The sequence below is a fragment of the Leguminivora glycinivorella genome, chromosome 5 (genome assembly GCF_023078275.1).
Source record: "Leguminivora glycinivorella isolate SPB_JAAS2020 chromosome 5, LegGlyc_1.1, whole genome shotgun sequence".
In the NCBI taxonomy this organism is placed as follows: Eukaryota; Metazoa; Arthropoda; class Insecta; order Lepidoptera; family Tortricidae; genus Leguminivora; species Leguminivora glycinivorella.
The window spans coordinates 105360-131703 of NC_062975.1; the positions used below are offsets into that span (position 1 = coordinate 105360).

The 26344-nt window shown below is 45.6% G+C and overlaps 1 protein-coding gene across 1 annotated transcript in view; it reads right to left on the reverse strand.

The window, feature by feature from the left end:
- The window catches only part of LOC125226415, a 30587-nt gene extending 15530 nt beyond the window's left edge, over window positions 1-15057 (reverse strand). The window contains exons 1-10 of the mRNA XM_048130397.1: window positions 14919-15057; window positions 10205-13707; window positions 8056-8205; window positions 7311-7499; window positions 5587-5772; window positions 4522-5207; window positions 3011-3124; window positions 2359-2509; window positions 591-806; window positions 39-296 (exon numbers count right to left, since the gene is read on the reverse strand). Of these exons, the coding sequence (XP_047986354.1) occupies window positions 39-296; window positions 591-806; window positions 2359-2509; window positions 3011-3124; window positions 4522-5207; window positions 5587-5772; window positions 7311-7499; window positions 8056-8205; window positions 10205-13707; window positions 14919-14976 (5511 nt within the window). The 5' untranslated portion in view covers window positions 14977-15057. The remainder of the gene's footprint in view (window positions 1-38; window positions 297-590; window positions 807-2358; window positions 2510-3010; window positions 3125-4521; window positions 5208-5586; window positions 5773-7310; window positions 7500-8055; window positions 8206-10204; window positions 13708-14918) is intronic.
- Window positions 15058-26344: the final 11287 nt, after the last annotated feature.

Genomic DNA, 26344 nt, shown 5'->3' on the forward strand with positions numbered 1-26344 from the left:
CGACCTTCTTCTGAAATACCTATATCTAGTAAAGTTACCTGTGGACTCTTCGCTGAAAGTCTCCTCACGCGGCCTTGAGCCTCAACATTAACGTTGACAGCTTCGACCAGCTCTGGCGGTTCTGACTCGCCGAAAGAAAACTCATTCTTCTCATCAGTGAGCCTTCTCTTCTGCAGTATAGCCTCTTCTATCTGTGAGCTGGACTTCTTGAAGTCGAGGATCTGGTCGGCCTTCTCGGCGGAGTGTACGAAGACTGTGGGAGAGTCTGCGGGGGTCGTCGGCGACTCGGGGATCACCTGGTTAGAGTGGATAATGTTAGAATATGACCTGAAGTTTAATTATAGGATTCTCTTTATTCAGACAACACACAGAGTCACATAGTTCTTATTTGTGGTCGAAAACATAAACGCAGGGTCAGAAGAAATTGACGTTTTTCTGGAACCTAACGGTCTACTACGAAAATTGAAATTTAGACGTAAGCGCAAACACAAAAATAAAAAAATAATCAAAGGAGAAAGTGCATTCAAATGATCTCATCATCTCAGCAACTTGCCGAGCGGGAGTCTCTGGGTCCAAATGCTTCATCTTACCTGCTGCGTCAGTGGTCCCGGCGGCTCGGTATGGAAGTCGTAGGCGGGCGTGGAGTGGCTCTTGTCGAGCTTGCCCCGCGGCCGCTCGTCGCGCCGCGCCGGCTCGCGCGCCGGCTCCGGCGCCGGACCCGGCCCCGGCCCCGGCACCGGCGCGGGCCCCGCCGGACACGTCCGCGGACGAGGAGACAGCTCCAGCCCGGTGCTGCAGGACACCGCCTGCCACAGGAAAGAACACTGTTGAACACTTATAAAGCCAACGCTGTGTAGTGTGGAGTATATCCCCTCTCATTGCTTGCTATATAAGTTGCCGCACGCTGTATAATATGAGACACAATAAACCTATATCTCACACAAGTGACTTGTCATTTGGTCCCCACGTCACATGGCGACCCTGCCAGTTGCTTTTGCCAATTACTACAGGAAATTTATTAAAAATTTTGCTGAAATAGTTTCTCACCTAAACATGCTATTGCGTAAAAATGTTAAATTTTGTTGGAGTACAGATTGCGAAAAATCATTTCAAATATTAAAGAAAGCATTAGTTAACCCACCCGTATTACAATATCCAAACTTTTCACCTGAAAACGAAATTATCTTGCAAACAGACGCGTCCGGTCTGGCCATAGGTTCTGTTCTTTGTAATAGTGACGGACGCCCAATCGCTTACGCAGGTAGAGGATTAAATAAGGCAGAGTTAAACTACCCAACGATTGAAAAATAACTATTGGCAGTCGTATGGAGTATACGATATTTTCGACCGTATTTATATGGCAGAAGATTCAAAATACAGACAGATCATCGGTCACTAGTATATCTATTTAATATTCGTGATCCCTCGAGTAGACTACTTAAATTCAGACTTCAACTAGAAGAATATAATTACACCGTTGAATACATAAAGGGCCAAAACAATTGCGCAGCCGACGCACTTTCTCGTATCGTAGTGACGTCGGAGCAGCTGGCCGATATGACTAATAATATTATGAATGTTATGACGCGACGTCAAGCGCGACGTTAACTAACTTACGAAATGATGCTACTCTTCAGCCAAGCTCTTCGTTTGATAAGCTTCCCACTAACTCAAGGCCTGATCACCCAAGGGTTGTGGAAATTCTTAAAAAACCAAGAAACTTGACTGAATTAAGCATTGCAAAAATTATATTGTAAAAAAAAAATTGACGTAAATTCTTTTTTTTTTCTATCAATTGGGGAGATGTAGTGTGGAGTATATCCCCTCTCATTGCTTGCTATATAAGTTGCCGCACGCTGTATAATATGAGACACAATAAACCTATATCTTACACAAGTGACTTGTCATTTGGTCCCCACGTCACAGCTGTTGTTGCTTATTCTAGGGCACCCCAGGTATGCACAGGGCCTTCAAAAGATCCTTTCATACCTTTCTATCTTGAGCCACCGCTTTGGCTAATCTTTCCAGCTCAGCCCAAACTCCTCACAGCTCATTCTCCACCTCCAAATACGTACCGGACGTTTGTACCACTAGCTCACATTCCACCCTGAGCCCACCACTAAAGAGTAAAGACCGAAGGCCAAAATAGTGAAATATATAGAAAACTTTGCAATTTGAATCGTAATGAAGGTGACTCTTGATACGTACTTTGTCTCGGCGATAATGCAAGTCGACCCTGGCCTGCTGCAGGGAGCACCACAGCTGGTCGAGCCCGCGCCGCGGGCGCCGCGCCGTGGGGCTGCCGCCGCTCACGGAGTGACGGTCGGCACACGTACACACACACACACACACACACACCTTGTCGCGGCGGTAGTGCAGGTCCACGCGAGCCTGCTGCAGGGAGCACCACAGCTGGTCGAGCCCGCGCCGCGGGCGCCGCGCCGTGGGGCTACCGCCGCTCACGGAGTGTCGCCGCGCTGTGAGCGTGCGCGGCGGGGGCGGGTACATCCTGCATACACACACATAGCTCTGTAATACCTCAGCTCTCTCTCTTCCAAGCTACGAATCCCACACGGTAGTGGGATTAGCTTTTTTATCATTTGCTTCCAATTCGCCCTTTCCATATCGTCATGATTGTCATGAAGCCTAAAGAAGTTCGCTAATGTACAAATAGTTACACTACATTGCTCTCAACGTATTTAAATAAAAGATATCGCAAATACGATCGTAAAATATATTGTTATAGTCACCATAGGAGTCGTCATAAGGGTTTTCGGAGAAGTACAACAGGTGAAGTAAGTTTTTTACTTTTTTATTCGAAATAGCGGCCGTTCGTCGTGAAAATCGAGAAACTAATGAAATAAAACTATGAAAACGCATTATATCGCGTATAATGAATTTACCATACATCCCGACGCTTCACAGAATTCGTGATCAACACTTTGCGGGTTGGAGAAACTAGTGAATTCGACATAATTGTAGCAGAAGTAGAGAGTAGACAAGTAGGTACCTGCGATCCAGCGGTAGCGTGGGCGAGGCGGGCTCGTCGTCGTCGGAGTCCCCGGCGGCCGGCGCGGGCGCGGGCGGCGCCAGCGTGCCCTCCGGCTCCAGGCGGCCCGCCTTCCTGCACACCACACGACTACCATTTACACACGCTGCATTATTAACAAACTGTTGTAGGCCAGTATCTAAATATTTCTACAGATATGTTTGAACTTAGCAAACTATGTCATAAATCTAAAAATCCGGCCAAGAGCGTGTCGGGCCACGCTCAGTGTAGGGTTCCATAGTTTTCCGTATTTTTCTCAAAAACTACTGAACCTATCAAGTTCAAAACAATTTTCCTAGAAAGTCTTTATTAAGTTCTACTTTTGTGATTTTTTTCATATTTTTTAAACATATGGTTCTAAAGTTAGAGGGGGGACACACTTTTTTTTCCTTTAAGAGCGATTATTTCCGAAAATATTAATATTATCAAAAAACGATTTCAGTAAACCCTTATTTATTTTTAAATACCTATCCAACAATATATCACACGTTGAGGTTGGAATGAAAAAAAAATCAGTCTCCACTTTACATGTAGGGGGAGTACCCGAACAAAACATTTTTTTCCACTTTTTATTTTACCACTTTGTCGGCGTGATTGATATACATATTGGTACCAAATTTCAGCTTTCTAGTGTTAACGGTTACTGAGATTATCCGCGGACTGACGGACAGACAGACATGGCGAAACTATAAGGGTTTCTAGTTGACTACGGAACCCTAAAAAAGGACCTAGTCATGACACTAATACGTATTTGGTAACATCATCATCCGGACCAGTTTCGAGAACGGGTTTATTGACTGTGGAGGCCGATTCGCGAGCGGCACGACCTGCCGCTGCCACTGTACTTGATGTTTGTAGTAATTTGTAATATAGCAAGTGGAGTGGAGTTCCTATCCTGTTCGAGATTACACTCGATTCACTGGATTTAATGAACCTGCAAGTAGTGCAGGCTCATTAAATCACTGGCTCTTCCCACCCGTATCACGCACACATACAGCCCCATACAGAGGACAAACATTCCTATCCCTATAGGAGAGGCCGCCACACACACACACACACGCACCTGTCCCGGCGCGTCTACACGCACACACGTGCGCCTCTCCTCCGTAGTCGCAGCAGCAGCTCCCCGCCGCCCCTCGCTCGCTCTGCGCACGCGCTCTCCACGGCAGACCGCTCCAACACACACACACACACACGCACCTGTCCCGGCGCGTCTGCACGCACACACGTGCGCCTCTCCTCCGTAGTCGCAGCAGTAGTTCCCCGCCGCCCTTCGCTCGCTCCGCGCACGCGCTCTCCACGGCAGACCGCTCCAACACACACACACACACACGCACCTGTCCCGGCGCGTCTGCACGCACACACGTGCGCCTCTCCTCCGTAGTCGCAGCAGTAGTTCCCCGCCGCCCTTCGCTCGCTCCGCGCACGCGTTCTCCACGGCAGACCGCTCCAACACACACACACACACGTACCTGTCCCGTCGCGTCTGCACGCACACACGTGCGCCTCTCCTCCGTAGTCGCAGCAGTAGTTCCCCGCCGCCCTTCGCTCGCTCCGCGCACGCGCTCTCCACGGCAGACCGCTCCAACACACACACACACACACGCACCTGTCCCGGCGCGTCTGCACGCACACACGTGCGCCTCTCCTCCGTAGTCGCAGCAGTAGTTCCCCGCCGCCCTTCGCTCGCTCCGCGCACGCGCTCTCCACGGCAGACCGCTCCAACACACACACACACACACGCACCTGTCCCGGCGCGTCTGCACGCACACACGTGCGCCTCTCCTCCGTAGTCGCAGCAGTAGTTCCCCGCCGCCCTTCGCTCGCTCCGCGCACGCGTTCTCCACGGCAGACCGCTCCAACACACACACACACACACGTACCTGTCCCGGCGCGTCTGCACGCACACACGTGCGCCTCTCCTCCGTAGTCGCAGCAGTAGTTCCCCGCCGCCCTTCGCTCGCTCCGCGCACGCGTTCTCCACGGCAGACCGCTCCAACACACACACACACACGTACCTGTCCCGTCGCGTCTGCACGCACACACGTGCGCCTCTCCTCCGTAGTCGCAGCAGTAGTTCCCCGCCGCCCTTCGCTCGCTCTGCGCACGCGCTCTCCACGGCAGACCCGCTCCATCCCACAACGCACTGCCCGCCAACCTGTCCACATTAAACACTCATTAGTAACTATAAAAGAAGACTGTTTCTATGACTGTATATGTATGTATGCAATACAATTCTACATCTGCATAGTCCAGTCAGCGTCAATAGTAGCGGATGAAACAACACATCAAAAATAACTAACATCCGGAATAACTTTTCTAAATATAGATAATTGATAAATCTGTACAGTTCGTGGTCAGAGTGACATTTTTTTCTATAAAGAAAAACATCTCTTTTGTCTCTGACCGTTCTGTCCTATGGAACGCCGTGGAGACGTTCAGTGGGCAAGCAGACCGTATCGCGTAAAATCCCTTGCCTGACACGCTCCTAGCACGGTGATACGGTGAACTGGGCAAACAGTTTACAAGTGCGTCACCTGCACGATCTCGTCCCCCTCGTGGACTGCCCCCGAGGCGTGCGCCGGGGAGCCGAAGCGGATGTTGGCCAGTTGTAAATGTCCGCTCAGAGATGGCAGCACGGAGAACCCGAGCGGCTTGCCGGCCTGACGCAGCGACACTGTCTCCAACGTTGCTGGCGCCAGCACGAACGAGTCCGACACGTGCTGGAAACAATATCATTATTAGTGTTGACGAAAATGTATATGAATACTGATGGTCGATGGCCAATTAAAACGCCGTGAGTTTAGATTATTTTGACCGATATTAGTGTGCGTAGCCGAATGTACAAATGCTCACGATAATATCTCTTTCGTAGCTATCTATCTCTATCGCTCTTGCGTATTGGCGCGACAGAGCCAGAATACATTTCTGCGGCGTCTCGATCGCGTTTCGTTTCGCCGAAATGCCATTCGGCTACGAGGCCAGAGCCTTTAAGCTATCAAGTAGACATTCCGATCGTGTATTGGAGAGTAAGTACAGCCTGACCAAAAATAGTAAAAAATTAAAAACTGCCAACATTGTCGTGCCATCCCTTTCAAATCAATAAGTGTGAGAAAAAGGGACGACACTACGATATTGCCACTTTTTAATTTCTATTTTTTTTAGTCATACTGTAAGTACGATCAACTCTGAAATTGAGATTGTTACACCAATAGGCTCATATCGAATTTGGCACAAGAAATGATTGTTTTCTGTAGTATTTGACATAAGAAACCAACGTTTATACATTTTGGGTATTAAAAGTGTATGATGACTACGTATTTTCGATTTAAAATGCGTGTAATATTTTATTTTGGCCACCGAAAACGCTGTCAGTCATGTAGTGACGTGAGAGAACCTAACTTCACTTTATGTCGAGTCAATCACTGACTTAATGAACTTTATGCCAGAATACTTAAATGTCAGAAAATTTTGTGTTCGTTTCGATAGACGTCATGCAGACAATCTATAGATTAACGTGGCTACTGTTGCTTATGCCTGATTAAGTGAAAGTATACTTTAAAAATGTTTTTTGCGGTTTTCAATTCGAAATATGGTAATTTTTTTCGGTTAATTGGACAGTAATTATAATATAAGATAGACTTTAAAAAACCGGCCAAGAGCGTGTTGGGCCACGCTCAGTGTAGGGTTCCGTAGTTTTTCGTATTCTTCTCAAAAACTACTGAACCTATCAAGTTCAAAACAATTTTCCTAGAAAGTCTTTATAAAGTTCTACTTTTGTGATTTTTTTCATATTTTATAAACATATGGTTCAAAAGTTAGAGGGGGGGGGACGCACTGTTTTTTTCTTTAGGAGCGATTATTTCCGAAAATATTAATATTATCAAAAAACGATCTTAGTAAACCCTCATTCATTTTTAAATACCTATCCAACAATATATCACACGTTGGGGTTGGAATGAAAAAAAATATCAGCCCCCACTTTACATGTAGGGGGGGTACCCTAATGAAACATTTTTTTCCATTTTTTATTTTTGCACTTTGTTGGCGTGATTGATATACATATTGGTACCAAATTTCAGCTTTCTAGTGCTTACGGTTACTGAGATTATCCGCGGACGGACGGACGGACGGACAGACAGACATGGCGAAACTATAAGGGTTCCTAGTTGACTACGGAACCCTAAAAAGGGTCAAGTAGTCTATTCAAGTGCTAGCTTTTTCCAAGGGGGATCCTGCCGTGGAGCCGGAGAGTAGGTACCTGCACGATGGTGTCGGCGGAGGCGGCGGCGGCGGCGGCGGCGGAGGCCACGGTGCGCGCCGGCTGCTCGGCGAAGCGGTCCCGCTGCGCGCACGTCGCCGCCTCCAGGCACAGCCCCAGCAGGTGCGCCGCGCGGTCGCGCAGCAGCCCGCCCGACAGCGGGAAGCGCGCTAGCCAGCACACTAGCGCCTGGAAATATTCAATAAACTTACATTTCGAGTCAAAAGTAGCAACTATTTTAGACAAATTCAAATATGAATGTCCCAGGAAGTGAGAAATATTCGGACACACGCAGCGCCATCTGTTGTACGCGATGACACCACACTTCGTACTGCTAACATGGGAACATATTTGACACAGTTTGACATCAGCTACTGCTCGGGCTACATCCATCAGCGTCTGTGTCTCGAGGCGCTCGCAGCCGCCGGCCAGCGCCCGCGCGAGCCCTGTCGCCGCCACAGACACAGTATAATAAAGAGTACTATCGTACAGTATGGCCACTCCCGCTCCCCGCTGAAAGTGCCGCCCACCCCCTCTCGGTTACCTCACAGTTACCGCCTGTCAAAAACGCGAACCGTCGACCTGTCAAATTTCACTCATACAAGCATGGTACGCGATCACCTACACGAGCTTAGAATGTGTGCTAGGAACGCGTCTCTTTCATATATTTGATCGCCAGTGTCCGAGGTGTGCCACAGACACGCGCAGCGCCATCTGTTGCACGCACTCACAGCATAACACACACCTTGACAGCAGCTACTGCTCTGGCTACATCCATCAGCGTCTGTGTCTCGAGGCGCTCGCAGCCGCCGGCTAAAGCCCGCGCGAGCCCTGTCGCCGCCACAGACACTCGCAGCGCCATCTGTTGCACGCACTCGCGCGACGTCTCATATTGCTGTGGGCAGACATAATAATCAGAAACGAGAGCCAGAAGTATTAACTACCGCTTCTGAACTCCTCCTCAACAAAAAACTGACAATATCTCGCCATGGCTCTCATAACCAAGATTTAAACTTTGAAACAAGCAAAAAAACAATCAAAACCAGTATTGCAAGCACTATGGTGGAGAGCAGCGGTCATCACGCGTTGAGTTGTTGTCGGTGTGCGGGGAGGTTCCCGCGGCACCACGCGCTTAATGATATCGTGCGGAGGGCGTTGGTGTCTGCGAATGTCCCTTGCGTGCTGGAGCCTCCTGGTCTCTGTCGCTCTGATGGGAAAAGACCGATGGGTTGACGTTGGTTCCTTGGGAGAGGGGAAGGTGTTTAATTTGGGACGCAATGTGTGTCAACACTTTCGCCACTTCGCATATAGGCCGTACCGCGAGAGTGGCACGGGCGGCGGCTGAGTTAGCTGCAGCTCGCAAGCGGGAGAAGTACGCGGTCCTTGCGAACTATTTGTTTATCCCGCTTGCAGTGGAGACTACCGGTTGCTGGTGTGCGGAGGCCAAAGTGTTTTTCGGGGAGGTGGGAAGACGCTTGAGGGAGAGGGGTCTGGATCCTCGCTCTGGGACCTTCCTGATGCAAAGGTTATCCATCGCGGTTCAACGCGGTAATGCGGCAAGCGTTTTGGGTACTTTTGCATCGGGAAGCTCACGGGGGGGCTTGGTAGGTTAGGTATTTGTTTCTGTGTGTGAATTGTTAGGTTAGATCTAGATTTTAAGTTTTTGCATGTTAATTTAAGATTATTGTAATTATTTCTTTATATCTTTGGAGTAATAAACTAGTATTGCAAGGTATTCCAAACATTGTTAACTGCAGAAGTAGGTAAATAAATAACTATATATTTGCTAAATAGACAGTTTCAAAAAGGATTTTACACATTAATACATAAATAATATATAATGAATCAAGTCGCATGTATAATGAATAAATGCAGTTTTATATGTAAGCATACAAAATACCAAGTTTTACAAAATCATGTCTAGTCTTTAATTACATGTGTAGTCGTATAAGTTTGTAAAGATTTATTAAAAGGTTTGTATATTGAAGGATCTTTAAAGAATCAAGTTAAACAGTTGTACACAGATAAACTCCCAAGATGAGTCATCCTCATCAATGAATGTAAAGTAAGCACTGAGCATTACTCACCGGCACAGATAAGGCAACAATAGCCCTTCCTTACAAAACAACATTAGTAATGTCACGTTAGTGATACTAGCCCACTATGGTACAAAGTAACAATGAGCACTTAATGTTTTAAACTTTCTGTTCTTCTTCATAAAGTCACAGAGGTCAGTTATTCACTTAAAGTCCTATCTGTAGTAGGTACTTTTTAGATTTGATAAATTTTAACCCTATGAGATAAGTTAAAAAGTGTTTGTCCCATTCTGTCACGTTGACTTATGTTGTTGTGAGAAAGGGACAAAACACTTTTTAACTAATCAGTTTAGCAACTTTTTTTATGAAATGTGTCCTTTGCATCCTGAAATTTTCAACATACATACATACATATAATCACGCCTGTATCTCATAAAGGGGTAGGCAGAGCACATGAACTACTAAGTTTCAGTGCCACTCTTGGCAAAAAGGGGTTGAAAGAAATCCAAATTGTGACATTGCAGTGACAGGTTGCCAGCCTCTCGCCTACGCCACAATTTAACCCATATCCCACAGTCGACTTTTACGACACCCACGGGAAGAAAGGGGGTGGTGAAATTCTTAACCCGTCACCACACGGAAATTTTCAAACAAAGTAAAATACAGCTTTTAACTTCATTACTTTCATTAGCAAGGAACTAACTGAAACATTTCTATTTACCATAGCCCATAAGTAACTGCAACTTACTGTTGGTCCTTACGCTCTTGAAATAACTGACGAACAACCCTTGCAAAGTTGCAGAGCTATTTCCCCATCTCCAGCATGGCACACAAACCTACAGACACACACACACTCACAAAGTTGCGCAGCTGCTCCACGGCCTCCAGCAGCAGCTCCTGGTGGCCGATGGTGCGCATGCCCAGGTGCTCCAGGTCGTCACAGCGCAGCATGAGCAGCTTGGCGCCGTCCAGCCCGCCGCGTGCCCCCCTGAGCTTGACAGACACACACACACTCACAAAGTTGCGCAGCTGCTCCACGGCCTCCAGCAGCAGCTCCTGGTGGCCGATGGTGCGCATGCCCAGGTGCTCCAGGTCGTCACAGCGCAGCATGAGCAGCTTGGCGCCGTCCAGCCCGCCGCGTGCCCCCCTGAGCTTGACAGACACACACACACTCACAAAGTTGCGCAGCTGCTCCACGGCCTCCAGCAGCAGCTCCTGGTGGCCGATGGTGCGCATGCCCAGGTGCTCCAGGTCGTCACAGCGCAGCATGAGCAGCTTGGCGCCGTCCAGCCCGCCGCGTGCCCCCCTGAGCTTGACAGACACACACACACTCACAAAGTTGCGCAGCTGCTCCACGGCCTCCAGCAGCAGCTCCTGGTGGCCGATGGTGCGCATGCCCAGGTGCTCCAGGTCGTCACAGCGCAGCATGAGCAGCTTGGCGCCGTCCAGCCCGCCGCGTGCCCCCCTGAGCTTGACAGACACACACACACTCACAAAGTTGCGCAGCTGCTCCACGGCCTCCAGCAGCAGCTCCTGGTGGCCGATGGTGCGCATGCCCAGGTGCTCCAGGTCGTCACAGCGCAGCATGAGCAGCTTGGCGCCGTCCAGCCCGCCGCGTGCCCCCCTGAGCTTGACAGACACACACACACTCACAAAGTTGCGCAGCTGCTCCACGGCCTCCAGCAGCAGCTCCTGGTGGCCGATGGTGCGCATGCCCAGGTGCTCCAGGTCGTCACAGCGCAGCATGAGCAGCTTGGCGCCGTCCAGCCCGCCGCGTGCCCCCCTGAGCTTGACAGACACACACACACTCACAAAGTTGCGCAGCTGCTCCACGGCCTCCAGCAGCAGCTCCTGGTGGCCGATGGTGCGCATGCCCAGGTGCTCCAGGTCGTCACAGCGCAGCATGAGCAGCTTGGCGCCGTCCAGCCCGCCGCGTGCCCCCCTGAGCTTGACAGACACACACACACTCACAAAGTTGCGCAGCTGCTCCACGGCCTCCAGCAGCAGCTCCTGGTGGCCGATGGTGCGCATGCCCAGGTGCTCCAGGTCGTCACAGCGCAGCATGAGCAGCTTGGCGCCGTCCAGCCCGCCGCGTGCCCCCCTGAGCTTGACAGACACACACACACTCACAAAGTTGCGCAGCTGCTCCACGGCCTCCAGCAGCAGCTCCTGGTGGCCGATGGTGCGCATGCCCAGGTGCTCCAGGTCGTCACAGCGCAGCATGAGCAGCTTGGCGCCGTCCAGCCCGCCGCGTGCCCCCCTGAGCTTGACAGACACACACACACTCACAAAGTTGCGCAGCTGCTCCACGGCCTCCAGCAGCAGCTCCTGGTGGCCGATGGTGCGCATGCCCAGGTGCTCCAGGTCGTCACAGCGCAGCATGAGCAGCTTGGCGCCGTCCAGCCCGCCGCGTGCCCCCCTGAGCTTGACAGACACACACACACTCACAAAGTTGCGCAGCTGCTCCACGGCCTCCAGCAGCAGCTCCTGGTGGCCGATGGTGCGCATGCCCAGGTGCTCCAGGTCGTCACAGCGCAGCATGAGCAGCTTGGCGCCGTCCAGCCCGCCGCGTGCCCCCCTGAGCTTGACAGACACACACACACTCACAAAGTTGCGCAGCTGCTCCACGGCCTCCAGCAGCAGCTCCTGGTGGCCGATGGTGCGCATGCCCAGGTGCTCCAGGTCGTCACAGCGCAGCATGAGCAGCTTGGCGCCGTCCAGCCCGCCGCGTGCCCCCCTGAGCTTGACAGACACACACACACTCACAAAGTTGCGCAGCTGCTCCACGGCCTCCAGCAGCAGCTCCTGGTGGCCGATGGTGCGCATGCCCAGGTGCTCCAGGTCGTCACAGCGCAGCATGAGCAGCTTGGCGCCGTCCAGCCCGCCGCGTGCCCCCCTGAGCTTGACAGACACACACACACTCACAAAGTTGCGCAGCTGCTCCACGGCCTCCAGCAGCAGCTCCTGGTGGCCGATGGTGCGCATGCCCAGGTGCTCCAGGTCGTCACAGCGCAGCATGAGCAGCTTGGCGCCGTCCAGCCCGCCGCGTGCCCCCCTGAGCTTGACAGACACACACACACTCACAAAGTTGCGCAGCTGCTCCACGGCCTCCAGCAGCAGCTCCTGGTGGCCGATGGTGCGCATGCCCAGGTGCTCCAGGTCGTCACAGCGCAGCATGAGCAGCTTGGCGCCGTCCAGCCCGCCGCGTGCCCCCCTGAGCTTGACAGACACACACACACTCACAAAGTTGCGCAGCTGCTCCACGGCCTCCAGCAGCAGCTCCTGGTGGCCGATGGTGCGCATGCCCAGGTGCTCCAGGTCGTCACAGCGCAGCATGAGCAGCTTGGCGCCGTCCAGCCCGCCGCGTGCCCCCCTGAGCTTGACAGACACACACACACTCACAAAGTTGCGCAGCTGCTCCACGGCCTCCAGCAGCAGCTCCTGGTGGCCGATGGTGCGCATGCCCAGGTGCTCCAGGTCGTCACAGCGCAGCATGAGCAGCTTGGCGCCGTCCAGCCCGCCGCGTGCCCCCCTGAGCTTGACAGACACACACACACTCACAAAGTTGCGCAGCTGCTCCACGGCCTCCAGCAGCAGCTCCTGGTGGCCGATGGTGCGCATGCCCAGGTACTCCAGGTCGTCACAGCGCAGCATGAGCAGCTTGGCGCCGTCCAGCCCGCCGCGTGCCCCCCTGAGCTTGACAGACACACACACACTCACAAAGTTGCGCAGCTGCTCCACGGCCTCCAGCAGCAGCTCCTGGTGGCCGATGGTGCGCATGCCCAGGTGCTCCAGGTCGTCACAGCGCAGCATGAGCAGCTTGGCGCCGTCCAGCCCGCCGCGTGCCCCCCTGAGCTTGACAGACACACACACACTCACAAAGTTGCGCAGCTGCTCCACGGCCTCCAGCAGCAGCTCCTGGTGGCCGATGGTGCGCATGCCCAGGTGCTCCAGGTCGTCACAGCGCAGCATGAGCAGCTTGGCGCCGTCCAGCCCGCCGCGTGCCCCCCTGAGCTTGACAGACACACACACACTCACAAAGTTGCGCAGCTGCTCCACGGCCTCCAGCAGCAGCTCCTGGTGGCCGATGGTGCGCATGCCCAGGTGCTCCAGGTCGTCACAGCGCAGCATGAGCAGCTTGGCGCCGTCCAGCCCGCCGCGTGCCCCCCTGAGCTTGACAGACACACACACACTCACAAAGTTGCGCAGCTGCTCCACGGCCTCCAGCAGCAGCTCCTGGTGGCCGATGGTGCGCATGCCCAGGTACTCCAGGTCGTCACAGCGCAGCATGAGCAGCTTGGCGCCGTCCAGCCCGCGCGCGCGCAGCGTCGCCGCGTACCCGCCCACCGGCGCGCCTAAACCTGAACAGAGAGAATGAACTTTATTACAACATGTTTCAAATGACCCTCTAACAGTATACTCAAAAACCTTTCAACACCCGTCGGCTCCCTGGGGAGCCTGTTTAAAAAATTCAATGACACCATTTCAACATACTTAATTGAAAATTGAGTGTTGATTTTTGACATATATTAGTCTCAAAAGGCTAATAATAAACATTTTCCACTTTTCATGATTTAATTCAGTTCAGTTCAGTTTTTAAAATTAAATGGCTTCAGTCCATTGAGACTATTTCGCCAGTGTATAAGCTAATTATTAATAATTTTTGTACAGTAAGTACGACGAGATTAATTCTTCTTCAGCTTCTCACTAGAACATTAGTTTACTGTTTAATAAGCTATTGATATTACACCTTAAACAACATTAATGAGCAAAAGAAAAAGAAATGATTCACAACATGATACCGCTAAGATGGCGTTCGCACCGGAAGATATGATTTAATTTATCTGCTTCAGTTTTCAATATAGCTAATAATCTGCATATGTGGTTGAATCACCTTTCTGACCGACTCAAATCTGTCTGCAACTTTTAAACTTCTTTATAAAATTTTGCCCTTCAACAATGGCATGTCTATATTTGGCTTTATGGTGTAAGTTATTGCACTCACTGGCTCAACTATTAAGCCTAGTGTTTGTGTAGACATTTAAGGAATGCCAGGGGCGCTTACACTGTCAGTCAACAAGTTGATTCTGTCGATGTACGATACGTAACTCTGAAAGTGGAATGAAGATCGAGAGAGCACTTGGCCATGGGGCTAAAATGAAACTGTTGGAAAAAATGTTAAAAGAGTTAAGAGCATGAATTATGTAAAAAACAAAATGAAAAAGAAACATTTTACATTATTTAGTTCACCCAGGACTTATTGAATTAAATGTTACACTGGACTAAAACTACATTCTTATATAATATCCATTCATATGTATGTTATAAAGTTATTTTTTAGAGAACGGACATCATTATCTACACTGAAACAGTTCTTGCGCTCAACACAACAAAGTCAACATTAATCGTGGTGTACTGTTTTTGAGAATTCTTCTACCAACTAGAACCCTTGGTTTCTCTGGTAAGCGGCAGGTAGCCAGCGACCGGCAAGATCAAGCGATGCGGAAGGCCCCAGCGTCGCGGGGCCTCCCGTGAGTCACGCTGGCGGCCGCCGCCCCGCCCGCGCACCTACCTTTCAGCCATCCTTCCACTTGCGTCGGGGACCACTCAGCAACGTTCAGGCAATCCATTGTAAAGCTCCCGGGGCATTTTCTTGCAAAACACGAATGTTTATTGTGGAAAATTAATTGGAAGATATGTCAACTTTTGACAGCTGCGCCATGTCAATGTCAATGTCAGATTTGTTGGCTGTCACCACGCTGTCACGCTACGACGCTTGCGGTCCGAATTGTACATCGGTTTTTTGGTAATTGTATCACAAATTAATGTTTAATGAAAACCAAACACACAATATTTAATTTATTAATCAATAAACAATTACGTTACATTAAGTCATTATTTATCTTTAGGATTGCTGACGCCATCTATCGGAATTCTCTAACTTTAAATACAAAATTATGCAAGCAGACGCATCGTAGGTACGTTGTCTCTTTGTTTCGATAGATGGCCTTGCTGATTCAAAACAAAACAGAAAGTGCAAAAACTATGGAATTTATTTAGAGTTACTCTATTCTTCATGGCAGAAACCTATGCAACAATTTATTTGCCACAATGGAACAAGCTGGAACTATCTTCATCCCCCGACGCAAAAACGACGGTGTGAGTCTGTCTGTGGCATGTTAACTTTCGAACGGATGAACCGATTTATATTTCGTTTTTAGGGTTCCGTAGTCAACTAGGAACCCTTATAGTTTCGCCATGTCTGTCTGTCCGTCCGTCTGTCCGTCCGTCTGTCCGTCCGTCCGTCCGTCCGTCCGTCCGTCCATCCGTCCGTCCGTCCGTCCGTCCGTCCGTCCGTCCGTCCGTCCGTCCGTCCGTCCGTCCGTCCGTCCGTCCGTCCGTCCGTCCGTCCGTCCGTCCGTCCGTCCGTCCGTCCGTCCGTCCGTCCGTCCGTCCGTCCGTCCGTCCGTCCGTCTGTCCGTCCGTCCGTCCGTCCACGGATAATCTCAGTGACCGTTAGCACTAGAAAGCTGATATTTGGTACCAATATGTATATATCAATCACGCCGACAAAGTGCAAAAATAAAAAGTCGAAAAAAATATTTTGTTAGTTTATTAAAACATTTTGTCTTTTCACTGAACTTGTTTAGCGAAATGATAAAACTAGTTGACGTTATAAGCTCGTTTCGTCAACTTACTGACGTGGTTCAGGGATTTTATCAAATCCCTGAACAAATCTAGTGAAATGACAAAACGTGGCGTGTCTATTGGTCGATTTTGTGATGATAAAACTAGTTGACGTTGTAGTATATCCCTAATTAACACTTTAACAGTAACTTAACGTTACTGTCTGCAACATACATGTGACACACGTATGTGAATAAAATAGCATGTAAGCAATAATTTACTATATAAAGTATGTTTAGTTTTACTTGCTCTCTCTTCTGTATTGATTATTGACAATACAACACACATCATCCATAATGACCAGTTTTACTTAACCTCCATTCAACCCTCCAACTTCATCATATCTCATGGCGACCCATACCAGTAGAACCAAGGAAACGGATTTCACCACGGAGCGCAACATGTGAAAATGAAGACAGAAAACCAAATCAAGATTGAAGATTCAAGATTACCCTAACGAAGATACCACCATTATGAAGATCGGCACTGAAGATACAAGATTACTTTTATGAAGATCAGCATTGAAGAAATCATTTTTAAGAAGAAAGAAGCCTCTCAGCAAACTAAAGAAGAAAAGAAGAAAGAAAATATGTCCTATATATAAATAAGCCTACGAAGAAAGAAGAGCGTTGTCCAGGGTTTCCCGGCTCGCGAATCAAGAGGTGTCCAGGGTTATCCCGGCCCATCATCAAGAGGTGTCCAGGGTTATCCCGGCCCAGCTCGAGGGAGTCCAGGGTTATCCCGGCCCGCATCATCTTCAGAGCATCGGTCACGTGCACATGGAAGACTCACGTTGCCAGCCAGCGTCACGCGACAGCCCGACCGCCCGCCCGTGCCAGCGCGGAATGCAGCGTCAACAATTCAACATGACCTACTAAGCGAAGTACATTGCCGCTATCTACGTAAGTTAGTTATATTATTTTGTCATGTTATTTAGCAATTTATAGGGATCCTTTTTGCAGCATTTTTTTTTTGTTTATTGATTAATTGAGGTGACAAATTTATTATGTTATTAGAATTACAGTCTTTACGCGATAAACTAAATAAGTTGAAAGAGAATATTTCTAAGTTAGGTCCAGAGAGGCGACGGAAAGAAATAGGTAAAAGAAAATTAGAGGAATCAAATGAATTATATGACCATTTTGCGGATATTGTGTCTCAGTTAAAGGAAAAGCAGGACGAATATAGTTCTTCAGAAATAAAATTAGGTAATTTACTTATAGGCGAAGTCAAAGAAACTTACGAGAGGATTAAGTTATCGTTACAATTCTTTGATACGGATTCCCAAACAGACGAAAAAATGGCTAAACCTAGTTTTGTTGCCCGTCATGACAGGGCAAGAGGATGCAACTAAACAGTTAATAGAAGGTATTATTATGTACAGTACGATTATTAATACCGAATCTCAGCGGACATTGATAGAATTTGTTTTAAAAACAAGACTTTCGTCTAGCGCTAAGCTCAGGTTAAAGATGTCATACGTTAGCGTAGAATCTCTCGTTTCGGATATGCGTACATTTTTGCTTCCTAAAAAATCGTCCGAATCAATTCAGGCTCAGCTTTACAGAGCAAGACAAGGTAGGAGAACAATAGAAGCTTTCGGAGCTGAAATTGAGGATCTTTTTGTCAATTTGACTATTTCTCAGACCGACGGTAACGACAGTAGGTACGACGTACTGCGGCCACTGAACGAAAAGTCAGCTATTAAGCGCTTTGCAGATGGTCTTTCAGACCCAAAATTAAGCACAATAATATCTTCTAGGCAATTTACATCTTTGCCTGAAGCTATTAGGACAGCCATTGATGAGTATAGCTCGTCACCACGCGACGATCAGATCCTACATTACGGACGCGGACGTTCTCGTAATAATTATCATAATAACGGGAACCGAAATAATTATTCAAATCGTTACGATAGGAGTAAAAGTTATAATACAGACAGGAATACATTTAGAACACGGTATTATTCTAATAATAGCCGTAATGCAAGTATTTCGCAACACTTCCCGGCAAATAGAGCTACGCGGCCACAGCCTTTTGCTGACCGCGCATCCAGCGTTCGCCGACCTGCGCGCGCGACCCCGCCGCGGCCCGCGCCCGCGCATTCACGTGCTCAACACATACGATCGACAAATGAAAACGTAAAGCCAAATAAGCAGTTTTTTCGTGACTAACATGAATAGTGCGATATTTAACTATAACAAAAATAATTATAGTACGGTAAATTGTATTGTAGGTAATGGACATAAATTAAAACTTTTGGCCGACAGTGGAGCAGGCCTATGTGCTATTAGGTATGAATATTTGGAAAACAAACCCGATCTCCTTAAACGAGTGCAAGGAGATAGCATTACTATTACGGGAGTTTGTGGAGATTTAATTTCAGATGGATACATTTATTTGGATTTAGACTTTAACGGTTTTATTTGCAAAGGAAAGTTTCATGTTTTTAAGAATTTGCAATGCTCAGCTGAAGCTATTTTAGGTGAAAAATTTTTCTTACGTTACAATGCAGACATAAGTTATAAACATAATGCATTATTTTTAGAGGACAAAGGTCAAACTGTCTCAATACCTATGAACGTGTATTCTAAAAGTAGTTCTATTCAAATCATACCACCTCGCTGCGAAATTATGACTCACATCGCGTCACAGCTGACCGATGATTGTGTAGTACTATCGGAAGAAATGCAAGAAGGCGTTTTTGTAGCAGGTGTCATTTCAAGACCAGAGAAAGGTAAAATACCAGTACGAATATTAAATACGACAGATAAGCCAGTCAGTTTAGATTTATCAAGTTTGAATGTACACAGATTATGCCATTTTGATATTTGCAATTTTGATTCAAGGAAAATTAGTGTTGATAGAGTAAAAACATTATTAGATCTTTTAAATTTAGAGACTTATTTAAATAAAGAGGAACAATTAAGCATAGAACAAATTTGCGCCAAATACGCAGATGTTTTTCATCTGCCCGGCGACAAGCTAACTACGACTAACTTGCTACAGCACAAAATTAAGTTAAAAGATAATTCAAGTCCGGTATACGTAAAGCCATACAGAATTCCACATGCTTTACGTAATGAACTTCAAACTCAGATTAAAAATATGCTAGATAACGATATAATAGAGGAGACCACCTCTGAGTGGTCCAGCCCAGTTTTGCTAGTTCCCAAAAAATGTGATAAGTTAGGAGAAAAGAAGTGGAGGTTAGTTGTTGATTATAGGCAGCTAAACAATAAGATACAGGATGATAAGTTCCCACTACCCAATATAACAGAAATTTTAGATTCCCTTGCAGGTAGTATATATTTTTCAAAACTTGATCTTTCTCAAGGTTATTACCAACTAGCTTTAGACAAAGAATCTAGAAAGTATACAGCGTTTACGACCGATAAGATGTATCAAATGAAGCGATGTCCCATGGGACTGCGAACAAGCCCTAGTGTTTTCTCTAGACTTATGACTATAGCCATGTCCGGATTAAATTACAAACAATGTTTCATATATTTAGACGATTGCATTGTCATAGGAAACTCCATGACGTCACACAACCATAACCTTATTCGAGTGTTAGAACGATTGAGAAGTACAAATCTTAAGCTAAATCCATTAAAGTGTGAATTTTTGCGAAAAGACATAATGTATTTAGGCCATAAAATTACTTCAAATGGAGTAGAACCCGATCCAGCAAAAGTAGAAGCATTAAATAAATATCCAAGACCAACGAATACAGATGAGGTAAAAAGATTCGTAGCATTTGCCAATTATTACAGACGGTTTATTCAAAATTTTGCGAATATCGCTTATCCATTAAATCAACTTTCTAAGAAAAATGCAGTTTTCAACTGGACCCCAGAGTGTGAAACAGCCTTTATAAAATTAAAAGAAATACTTACAGGTCCACAAGTTCTAGATTACCCTGATTTTTCTGAAAAAAATGTATTTACCTTACATACAGATGCTTCAAAGATAGGCTTAGGAGCAGTTTTGTCTAATTCTAATGGCAAAGTAGTCGCGTATGCAAGTCGAAACCTTAAGCCAGCTGAAACGCGATACCCAATAATAGATTTGGAATTGCTAGCTATAGTTTGGGCGACAAGACATTTTAGACCATATCTCTATGGGAAAAAGTTTAAAATTGTCACAGACCATAAACCTTTAATTTATCTTTTCGGAATGACTGATCCTTCGAGCAGATTAACCAAATATAGATTATATTTGGAGGAATTTAATTTTGACATTGAATACATTCCGGGACGAAACAATGCAGCTGCAGACGCATTGAGTCGTTTACCGATGAATAGTGATGATTTAAAAAATACACAGACCAACCCCTATAGACATCTATTACAAGACGACTCGCGGTGGCCAGCCTTCCTAGTATTTGCACTGATATAAGCGCGGGCGCTCGCCGTGCCCGATCAGTATCGACCAAGTAACAGACCCGAAAGCAGCGCGTGTTTTTCGCACAAAAAAATTGGAAAAGGGTATTTTGATGCCTTAAAGATGTCCACCTGTAGTGTGAAATGGTGTGGAAAGGTAACAAGAAGCTCAAATTTAAAAACAGACGGCATTACATTCCACAAATAAGTCATATTTATAATTTATTCAGAGCCGGCATAGGTCAACTTACATTGGCCACTTACGCGTCAGTAGAGGGACAGTCATACTTCTGTCCCTTTTCATCTGGCGCGACTGCCCGCCGTCCTTGAAACGGCCAATCACAGCGCGCTTAACACATTCCCCGCCCGCTCCTCGCACCCCAAACACTGGTGACTCGTATCGCGAACCAAATATACAAGACTGCCACTCTATAGGAGGTTCTCTGTGAAAAAATATTAGGACAAACGTTGTATCAGTCATAACGAGAGCTCAATCACGGAAGTTACGCGCGCAGCAAGAACAACAAACGTGTAATCAAGGTAGCTTAGTGACAGATGATCCCGCACACGATAGGCTTGATCAACCTAGAGTGGTGGAAATCATCAAAGCACCAAAAAATTATATTGAATTAATACTAAACTCGAACTATAAGACATGTCGAAATGGAATAATGAGTAGTAAAGGAAATTTTTGGTACGTACCAAGCAAATCGTGCATGTATCTAACATCCCGATCGTTATCTACCGTAGGCGTGTTAGCGAGGGAATTAGAACAATTTTGCAAGGAGCAAAACATAAGTGAAGTTATAATTATAAAGAATTATCGAAATGCACATAAAGTAAATGAATTTTTAGCTAGCTATAAATGTGATATTCCTAGGATCTTAGTAACAAGAGGTGTTACAAAAGTATACGATAAAGACGAAATACGAGTTATTTTAAACGATTTTCATCTATTACCCACCAGTGGACACGCGGGGGTTAATAGAATGCTTAATAATATAAAGCAACACTACTTCTGGCCAAGAATGAGCCACGATGTATACGAGTACGTTAAGAAATGTGCACATTGTCAATACAACAAGCACACTAATAAGTACATTAAGGAACCAATGGTGATCACTTCGACACCAAGCTCATCTTTTGAAAGAATTTCTTTAGATATACTTGGACCTTTAGAAATAGATAATTATAACTATAAGTACGTATTAACAATTCAGTGTGAACTGACTAAGTTCGTAGAAGCATACCCGTTAGAAAGTAAAGACACTGAATCTGTAAGTAAAGCTTTTGTAAATAATTTCGTTTTAAGATATGGCATTCCATGCGACATTATAACGGATCAAGGTACCGAATTTATATCTAGTGTATTTAGCGATATTTGTAAATTATTAGGTGTTAATAAGCTACACTCAACTGCTTATCACCACGAAACCATAGGAGCGCTTGAAAACACACACAAAAATCTAGGTGCATATCTTAGGATTCAATGTAGTAACAACCGCACCGATTGGAGCACTTGGTTAAGTTATTGGTGTTTCTCATATAACACCACCGTGCATACCGAGACACAATATACGCCATTCGAATTAGTTTTCGGCAAACACTGCCGTTTGCCCAATAATTTAATTTCTTCTGTCGACCCACTCTATAATTATGATAGTTATCCTAAAGAATTTAAGTATAGGTTACAAAGAGCTCAATCAGAAGCTAGAAATAATTTAATGTCTAGTAAATTTAGTAGAAAATTAATGTATGATAAGAAAATGAATTCTGTTCAATATAAACCAGGAGACTTAGTACTTTTGAAAAATCAAGTAGGCAATAAATTAGATTCTATTTATAATGGACCTTATGAGGTTATAGAAGATATGTCACCTAATGTTAAGATTTCAAAAAATGATCAGATATATATAACTCATAAGAATAACACTAAGATGTATTTGAAATAAAAATAAGTTTATGTTATTTTAAAATAAGTAAGTAAAAAAAAATGTAAATTCATACACGTATGTCACATTTTTTTTCTTCCTTTGTGGGGGTGAAGAGTAACTTTACGGGGAGATGTAGTATATCCCTAATTAACACTTTAACAGTAACTTAACGTTACTGTCTGCAACATACATGTGACACACGTATGTGAATAAAATAGCATGTAAGCAATAATTTACTATATAAAGTATGTTTAGTTTTACTTGCTCTCTCTTCTGTATTGATTATTGACAATACAACACACATCATCCATAATGACCAGTTTTACTTAACCTCCATTCAACCCTCCAACTTCATCATATCTCAACGTTATAAGCTCGTTTCGTCAACTTACTGACGTGGTTCAGGGATTTTATCAAATCCCTGAACAAATCTAGTGAAATGACAAAACGTGGCGTGTCTATTGGTCGATTTTGTGATTTCACTAAACAGAGTCAGGCAGGGATTTAGTCAAATGACTGAAATTTTCTAGAGAAATGATGAAATGGATTCGCCATTTTGACATCCTGCGTGATTTGATCATATCCCTTAGTGATTTGATGAAATCTCTGTTTTGGCCATTTCCCTGCGACATGTATACAGATTGGTCCCATTTTTATCAGAACCCAGTCATGATGACGGGATCCTGCAGAAATCGAGGGAACTCCTCAAATCTGAAAGGCATATATATGGTGATTTTTGTGTTTTTAAAGGAAAGGCATGCATTTACGTACGAAACAGTGACATTTGGTGCAGTGGAACTGCTGATGATGGTCAGAATGGAACTCCTCAAATCTGAACGGCACACTTATAGTGACTTTGGCATTTTTATAAGAACAGCATGCACTTACGTCCATAACAGTGACATTTGGTGCAGTGGAAGTGCTGATGAAGATCAGAACGGAACTCCTCAAATCTGAACGGCACACTTATAGTGACTTTGGTATTTTTATAAAAACAGCATGCACTTACGTCCAGAACAGTGACATTTGGTGCAGTGGAACTGCTGATGAAGATCAGAACGGAACTCCTTAAATTTGAACGGCACGCTTATAATGACTTTGGTATTTTTATAAGAACAGCTTGCGTTTACATTCAGAACAGTGACATTTGGTGCAGTGGAACTGCTGATGATGGTCAGAACCGAACTCCTTAAATCTCATGAACGGCAGCGGCACGTACACTTATAGTGACTTTGGTATTTTTATAAGAACAGCATGCACTTACGTCCAGAACAGTGACATTTGGTGCAGTGGAACTGCTGATGAAGATCAGAACGGAACTCCTTAAATCTGAACGGCACACTTTTAGTGACTTTGGAATTTTTATAAGAACAGCATGCATTTAAGTTCAGAACAGTGACATTTATTGTTTTGAGATTTGTTACCTATGTTTGTTAAGCATATTGAGTTTTCAAGTCAAATTTTGTCAAGCTTCGATTTCTTATAATCGGATTCATGAGGAATTGAGGAAACTCCTCAAACCTTAACGGTATACGTCATGTGTTGCCATCAAATAATGAAAGCATCAAAGGCAGCTTTAAAAAGAACCTACACATTTCTACATAATCCAACATTGGCAAGTAGCTTTCACCAGAACCCCAAAGGCGGCGGTTTTTTTTTCTTAAACATTATTCTTGTATATGGTATCTATTTCAGGTTTTGCACTTACCTATATATAAACACTATTATGTATCTACTTTAGCATGTAGGTAGTTGCGCTCTCTCGGAAGGGTTTCCACGGAAGACCAGCGTCGAGATCCTTAAGTGGTATCTTGACATTATAAGCTGAGAGGAGACCCTTTCAGTGACGCTTAACAATAAATAGTGGAGTAAAAGTAAGGTACCCTGGACATAATTCAATAACTCGTCCTTTTTGATATTTTATTGGGTATTATTATTAAGCATCAAATAGTAATTATGTACATAGATAAAAAAAAAGACGATCGTATTCATATCTTATAAAAATCATGAGATAAAGTACATTATCCCACTTTTCGCTAACAGCAAAATAGTTAACCGAAAACTTTGTTAGATTAACTTTGTGGTGCACTCAGATGCGATCAGTTATTAGCGATATTACACAGAAAATAAATCTGATTGTGTACTTTTTTTTACCGTTTTCATTTAATGTGAATATCTAGGTAGGTAAAAATGGTGACCATGATATATATATCAATTTGCATTGTATTAAGTATATATAGACATTTAACACCGATCTTAAACATATATTTTTAACGCTTAAATAAACATGAATTTCTCAGTAGGTATAAATTGTAACTGAGATTTTTTTGCTTAAGACCAGGTTTTTGTGTACTATAATCATGATTTTATCAAAATTAATACTGTGAAGGTCGCGCTTAAGAAACTGTAAATGTCAGTAATTTAAAAGGGTGCAAAGTTGTCGTAGAGCGGCTGTCGCGGGGCGGGGGAGCGCGCGGGGCGCGGGCCTGGGAGAGCGCGCCGCGCACCGCCGCGTCACCGCGGCGGATCGGTTAATAGGTTAGGGACGTAAGGTACCGGCCACACCAGAGCGTCGCGTGTCTCGGGGCGCGGACGGACGTCCGCGCCACGCCACCTGAGTGTAATTCAAAAATCGTCTCCTCAGTACATTTTGTATAGGAAGGACGTAAGACGCGCCCCAGGCGGCGTGGCGGCGGCGTGGCGCGCGCCGCGCCGCCTGGGACTTGGTGCCAATAGGACCATCTCGGGGTTATACCCGTTCGATTAAAAAAATAATTTGAAAATCGGTCCACGATTCTCGGAGATATCGAGTAACAAAAAAACCGACCAAGAGCGTGTCGGTCCACGCTCAGTGTAGGGTTCCGTAGTTTATCGTATTTTTCTCAAAACAATTTTCCTAGAAAGTCTTTATAAAGTTCTACTTTTTTGATCTTTTTTCATATTTTTTTAAACATAAGGTTCAAAATATAGAGGGGGGGGGGACGCACTTTTTTTTCCTTTAGGAGCGATTATTTCCGAAAATATTAATATGATCAAAAACCGGCCAAGAGCGTGTCGGGCCACGCTCAGTGTAGGGTTCCGTAGTTTTCAGTATTTTTCTCAAAAACTACTGAACCTATCAAGTTCAAAACAATTTTCCTAGAAAGTCTTTATAAAGTTCTACTTTTGTGATTTTTTTCATATTTTTTAAACATATGGTTCAAAAGTTAGAGGGGTGGGGACGCACTTTTTTTTTCTTTAGGAGCGATTATTTCCGAAAATATTAATATTATCAAAAAACGATCTTAGTAAACCCTTATTCATTTTTAAATACCTATCCAACAATATATCATACGTTGGGGTTGGAATGAAAAAAAAAATCAGCCCCCACTTTACATGTAGGGGGGTACCCTAATAAAACATTTTTTTCCATTTTTTATTTTTGCACTTTGTTGGCGTGATTGATACATTGGTACCAAATTTCAGCTTTCTAGTGCTTACGGTTACTGAGATTATCCGCGGACGGACGGACAGACAGACAGACAGGGGGAAACTATAAGGATTCCTAGTTGACTACGGAACCCTAAAAACATTCAGTCGAATTGAGAACCTCCTACTTTTTTTGAAGTCGGTTAAAAAACAACCTTTATTGCCGGCCGGCATACGGCTAACCGATTGAAACAGAAACATAAATGAAAAGAGAGGGCGAACGGCGACACCTGTGTGTCGGCGATTTCAAAGGTAAGCGCACGTGCACCCGATCTCGCTACCTACGCCCAGGTGCGGGCGCGGCTTTCGACCTTCGCGCCGTGCAATAGAATTTAATGTCGGCTGCTCGTGTGCGGTCTGTTTGTTTTATAGAGTGGCGGCATTTTCAACATCAAAGGGCAAAATTCTGCAAAATTTTGTGCAAAATTCTGTTATATCAATAACTTCTCACGTCACTAGATTATCGACTTTGAATGTCGAGTATATTTATAGTATCATCACTTTATTTCAGTGTACGAATTTCG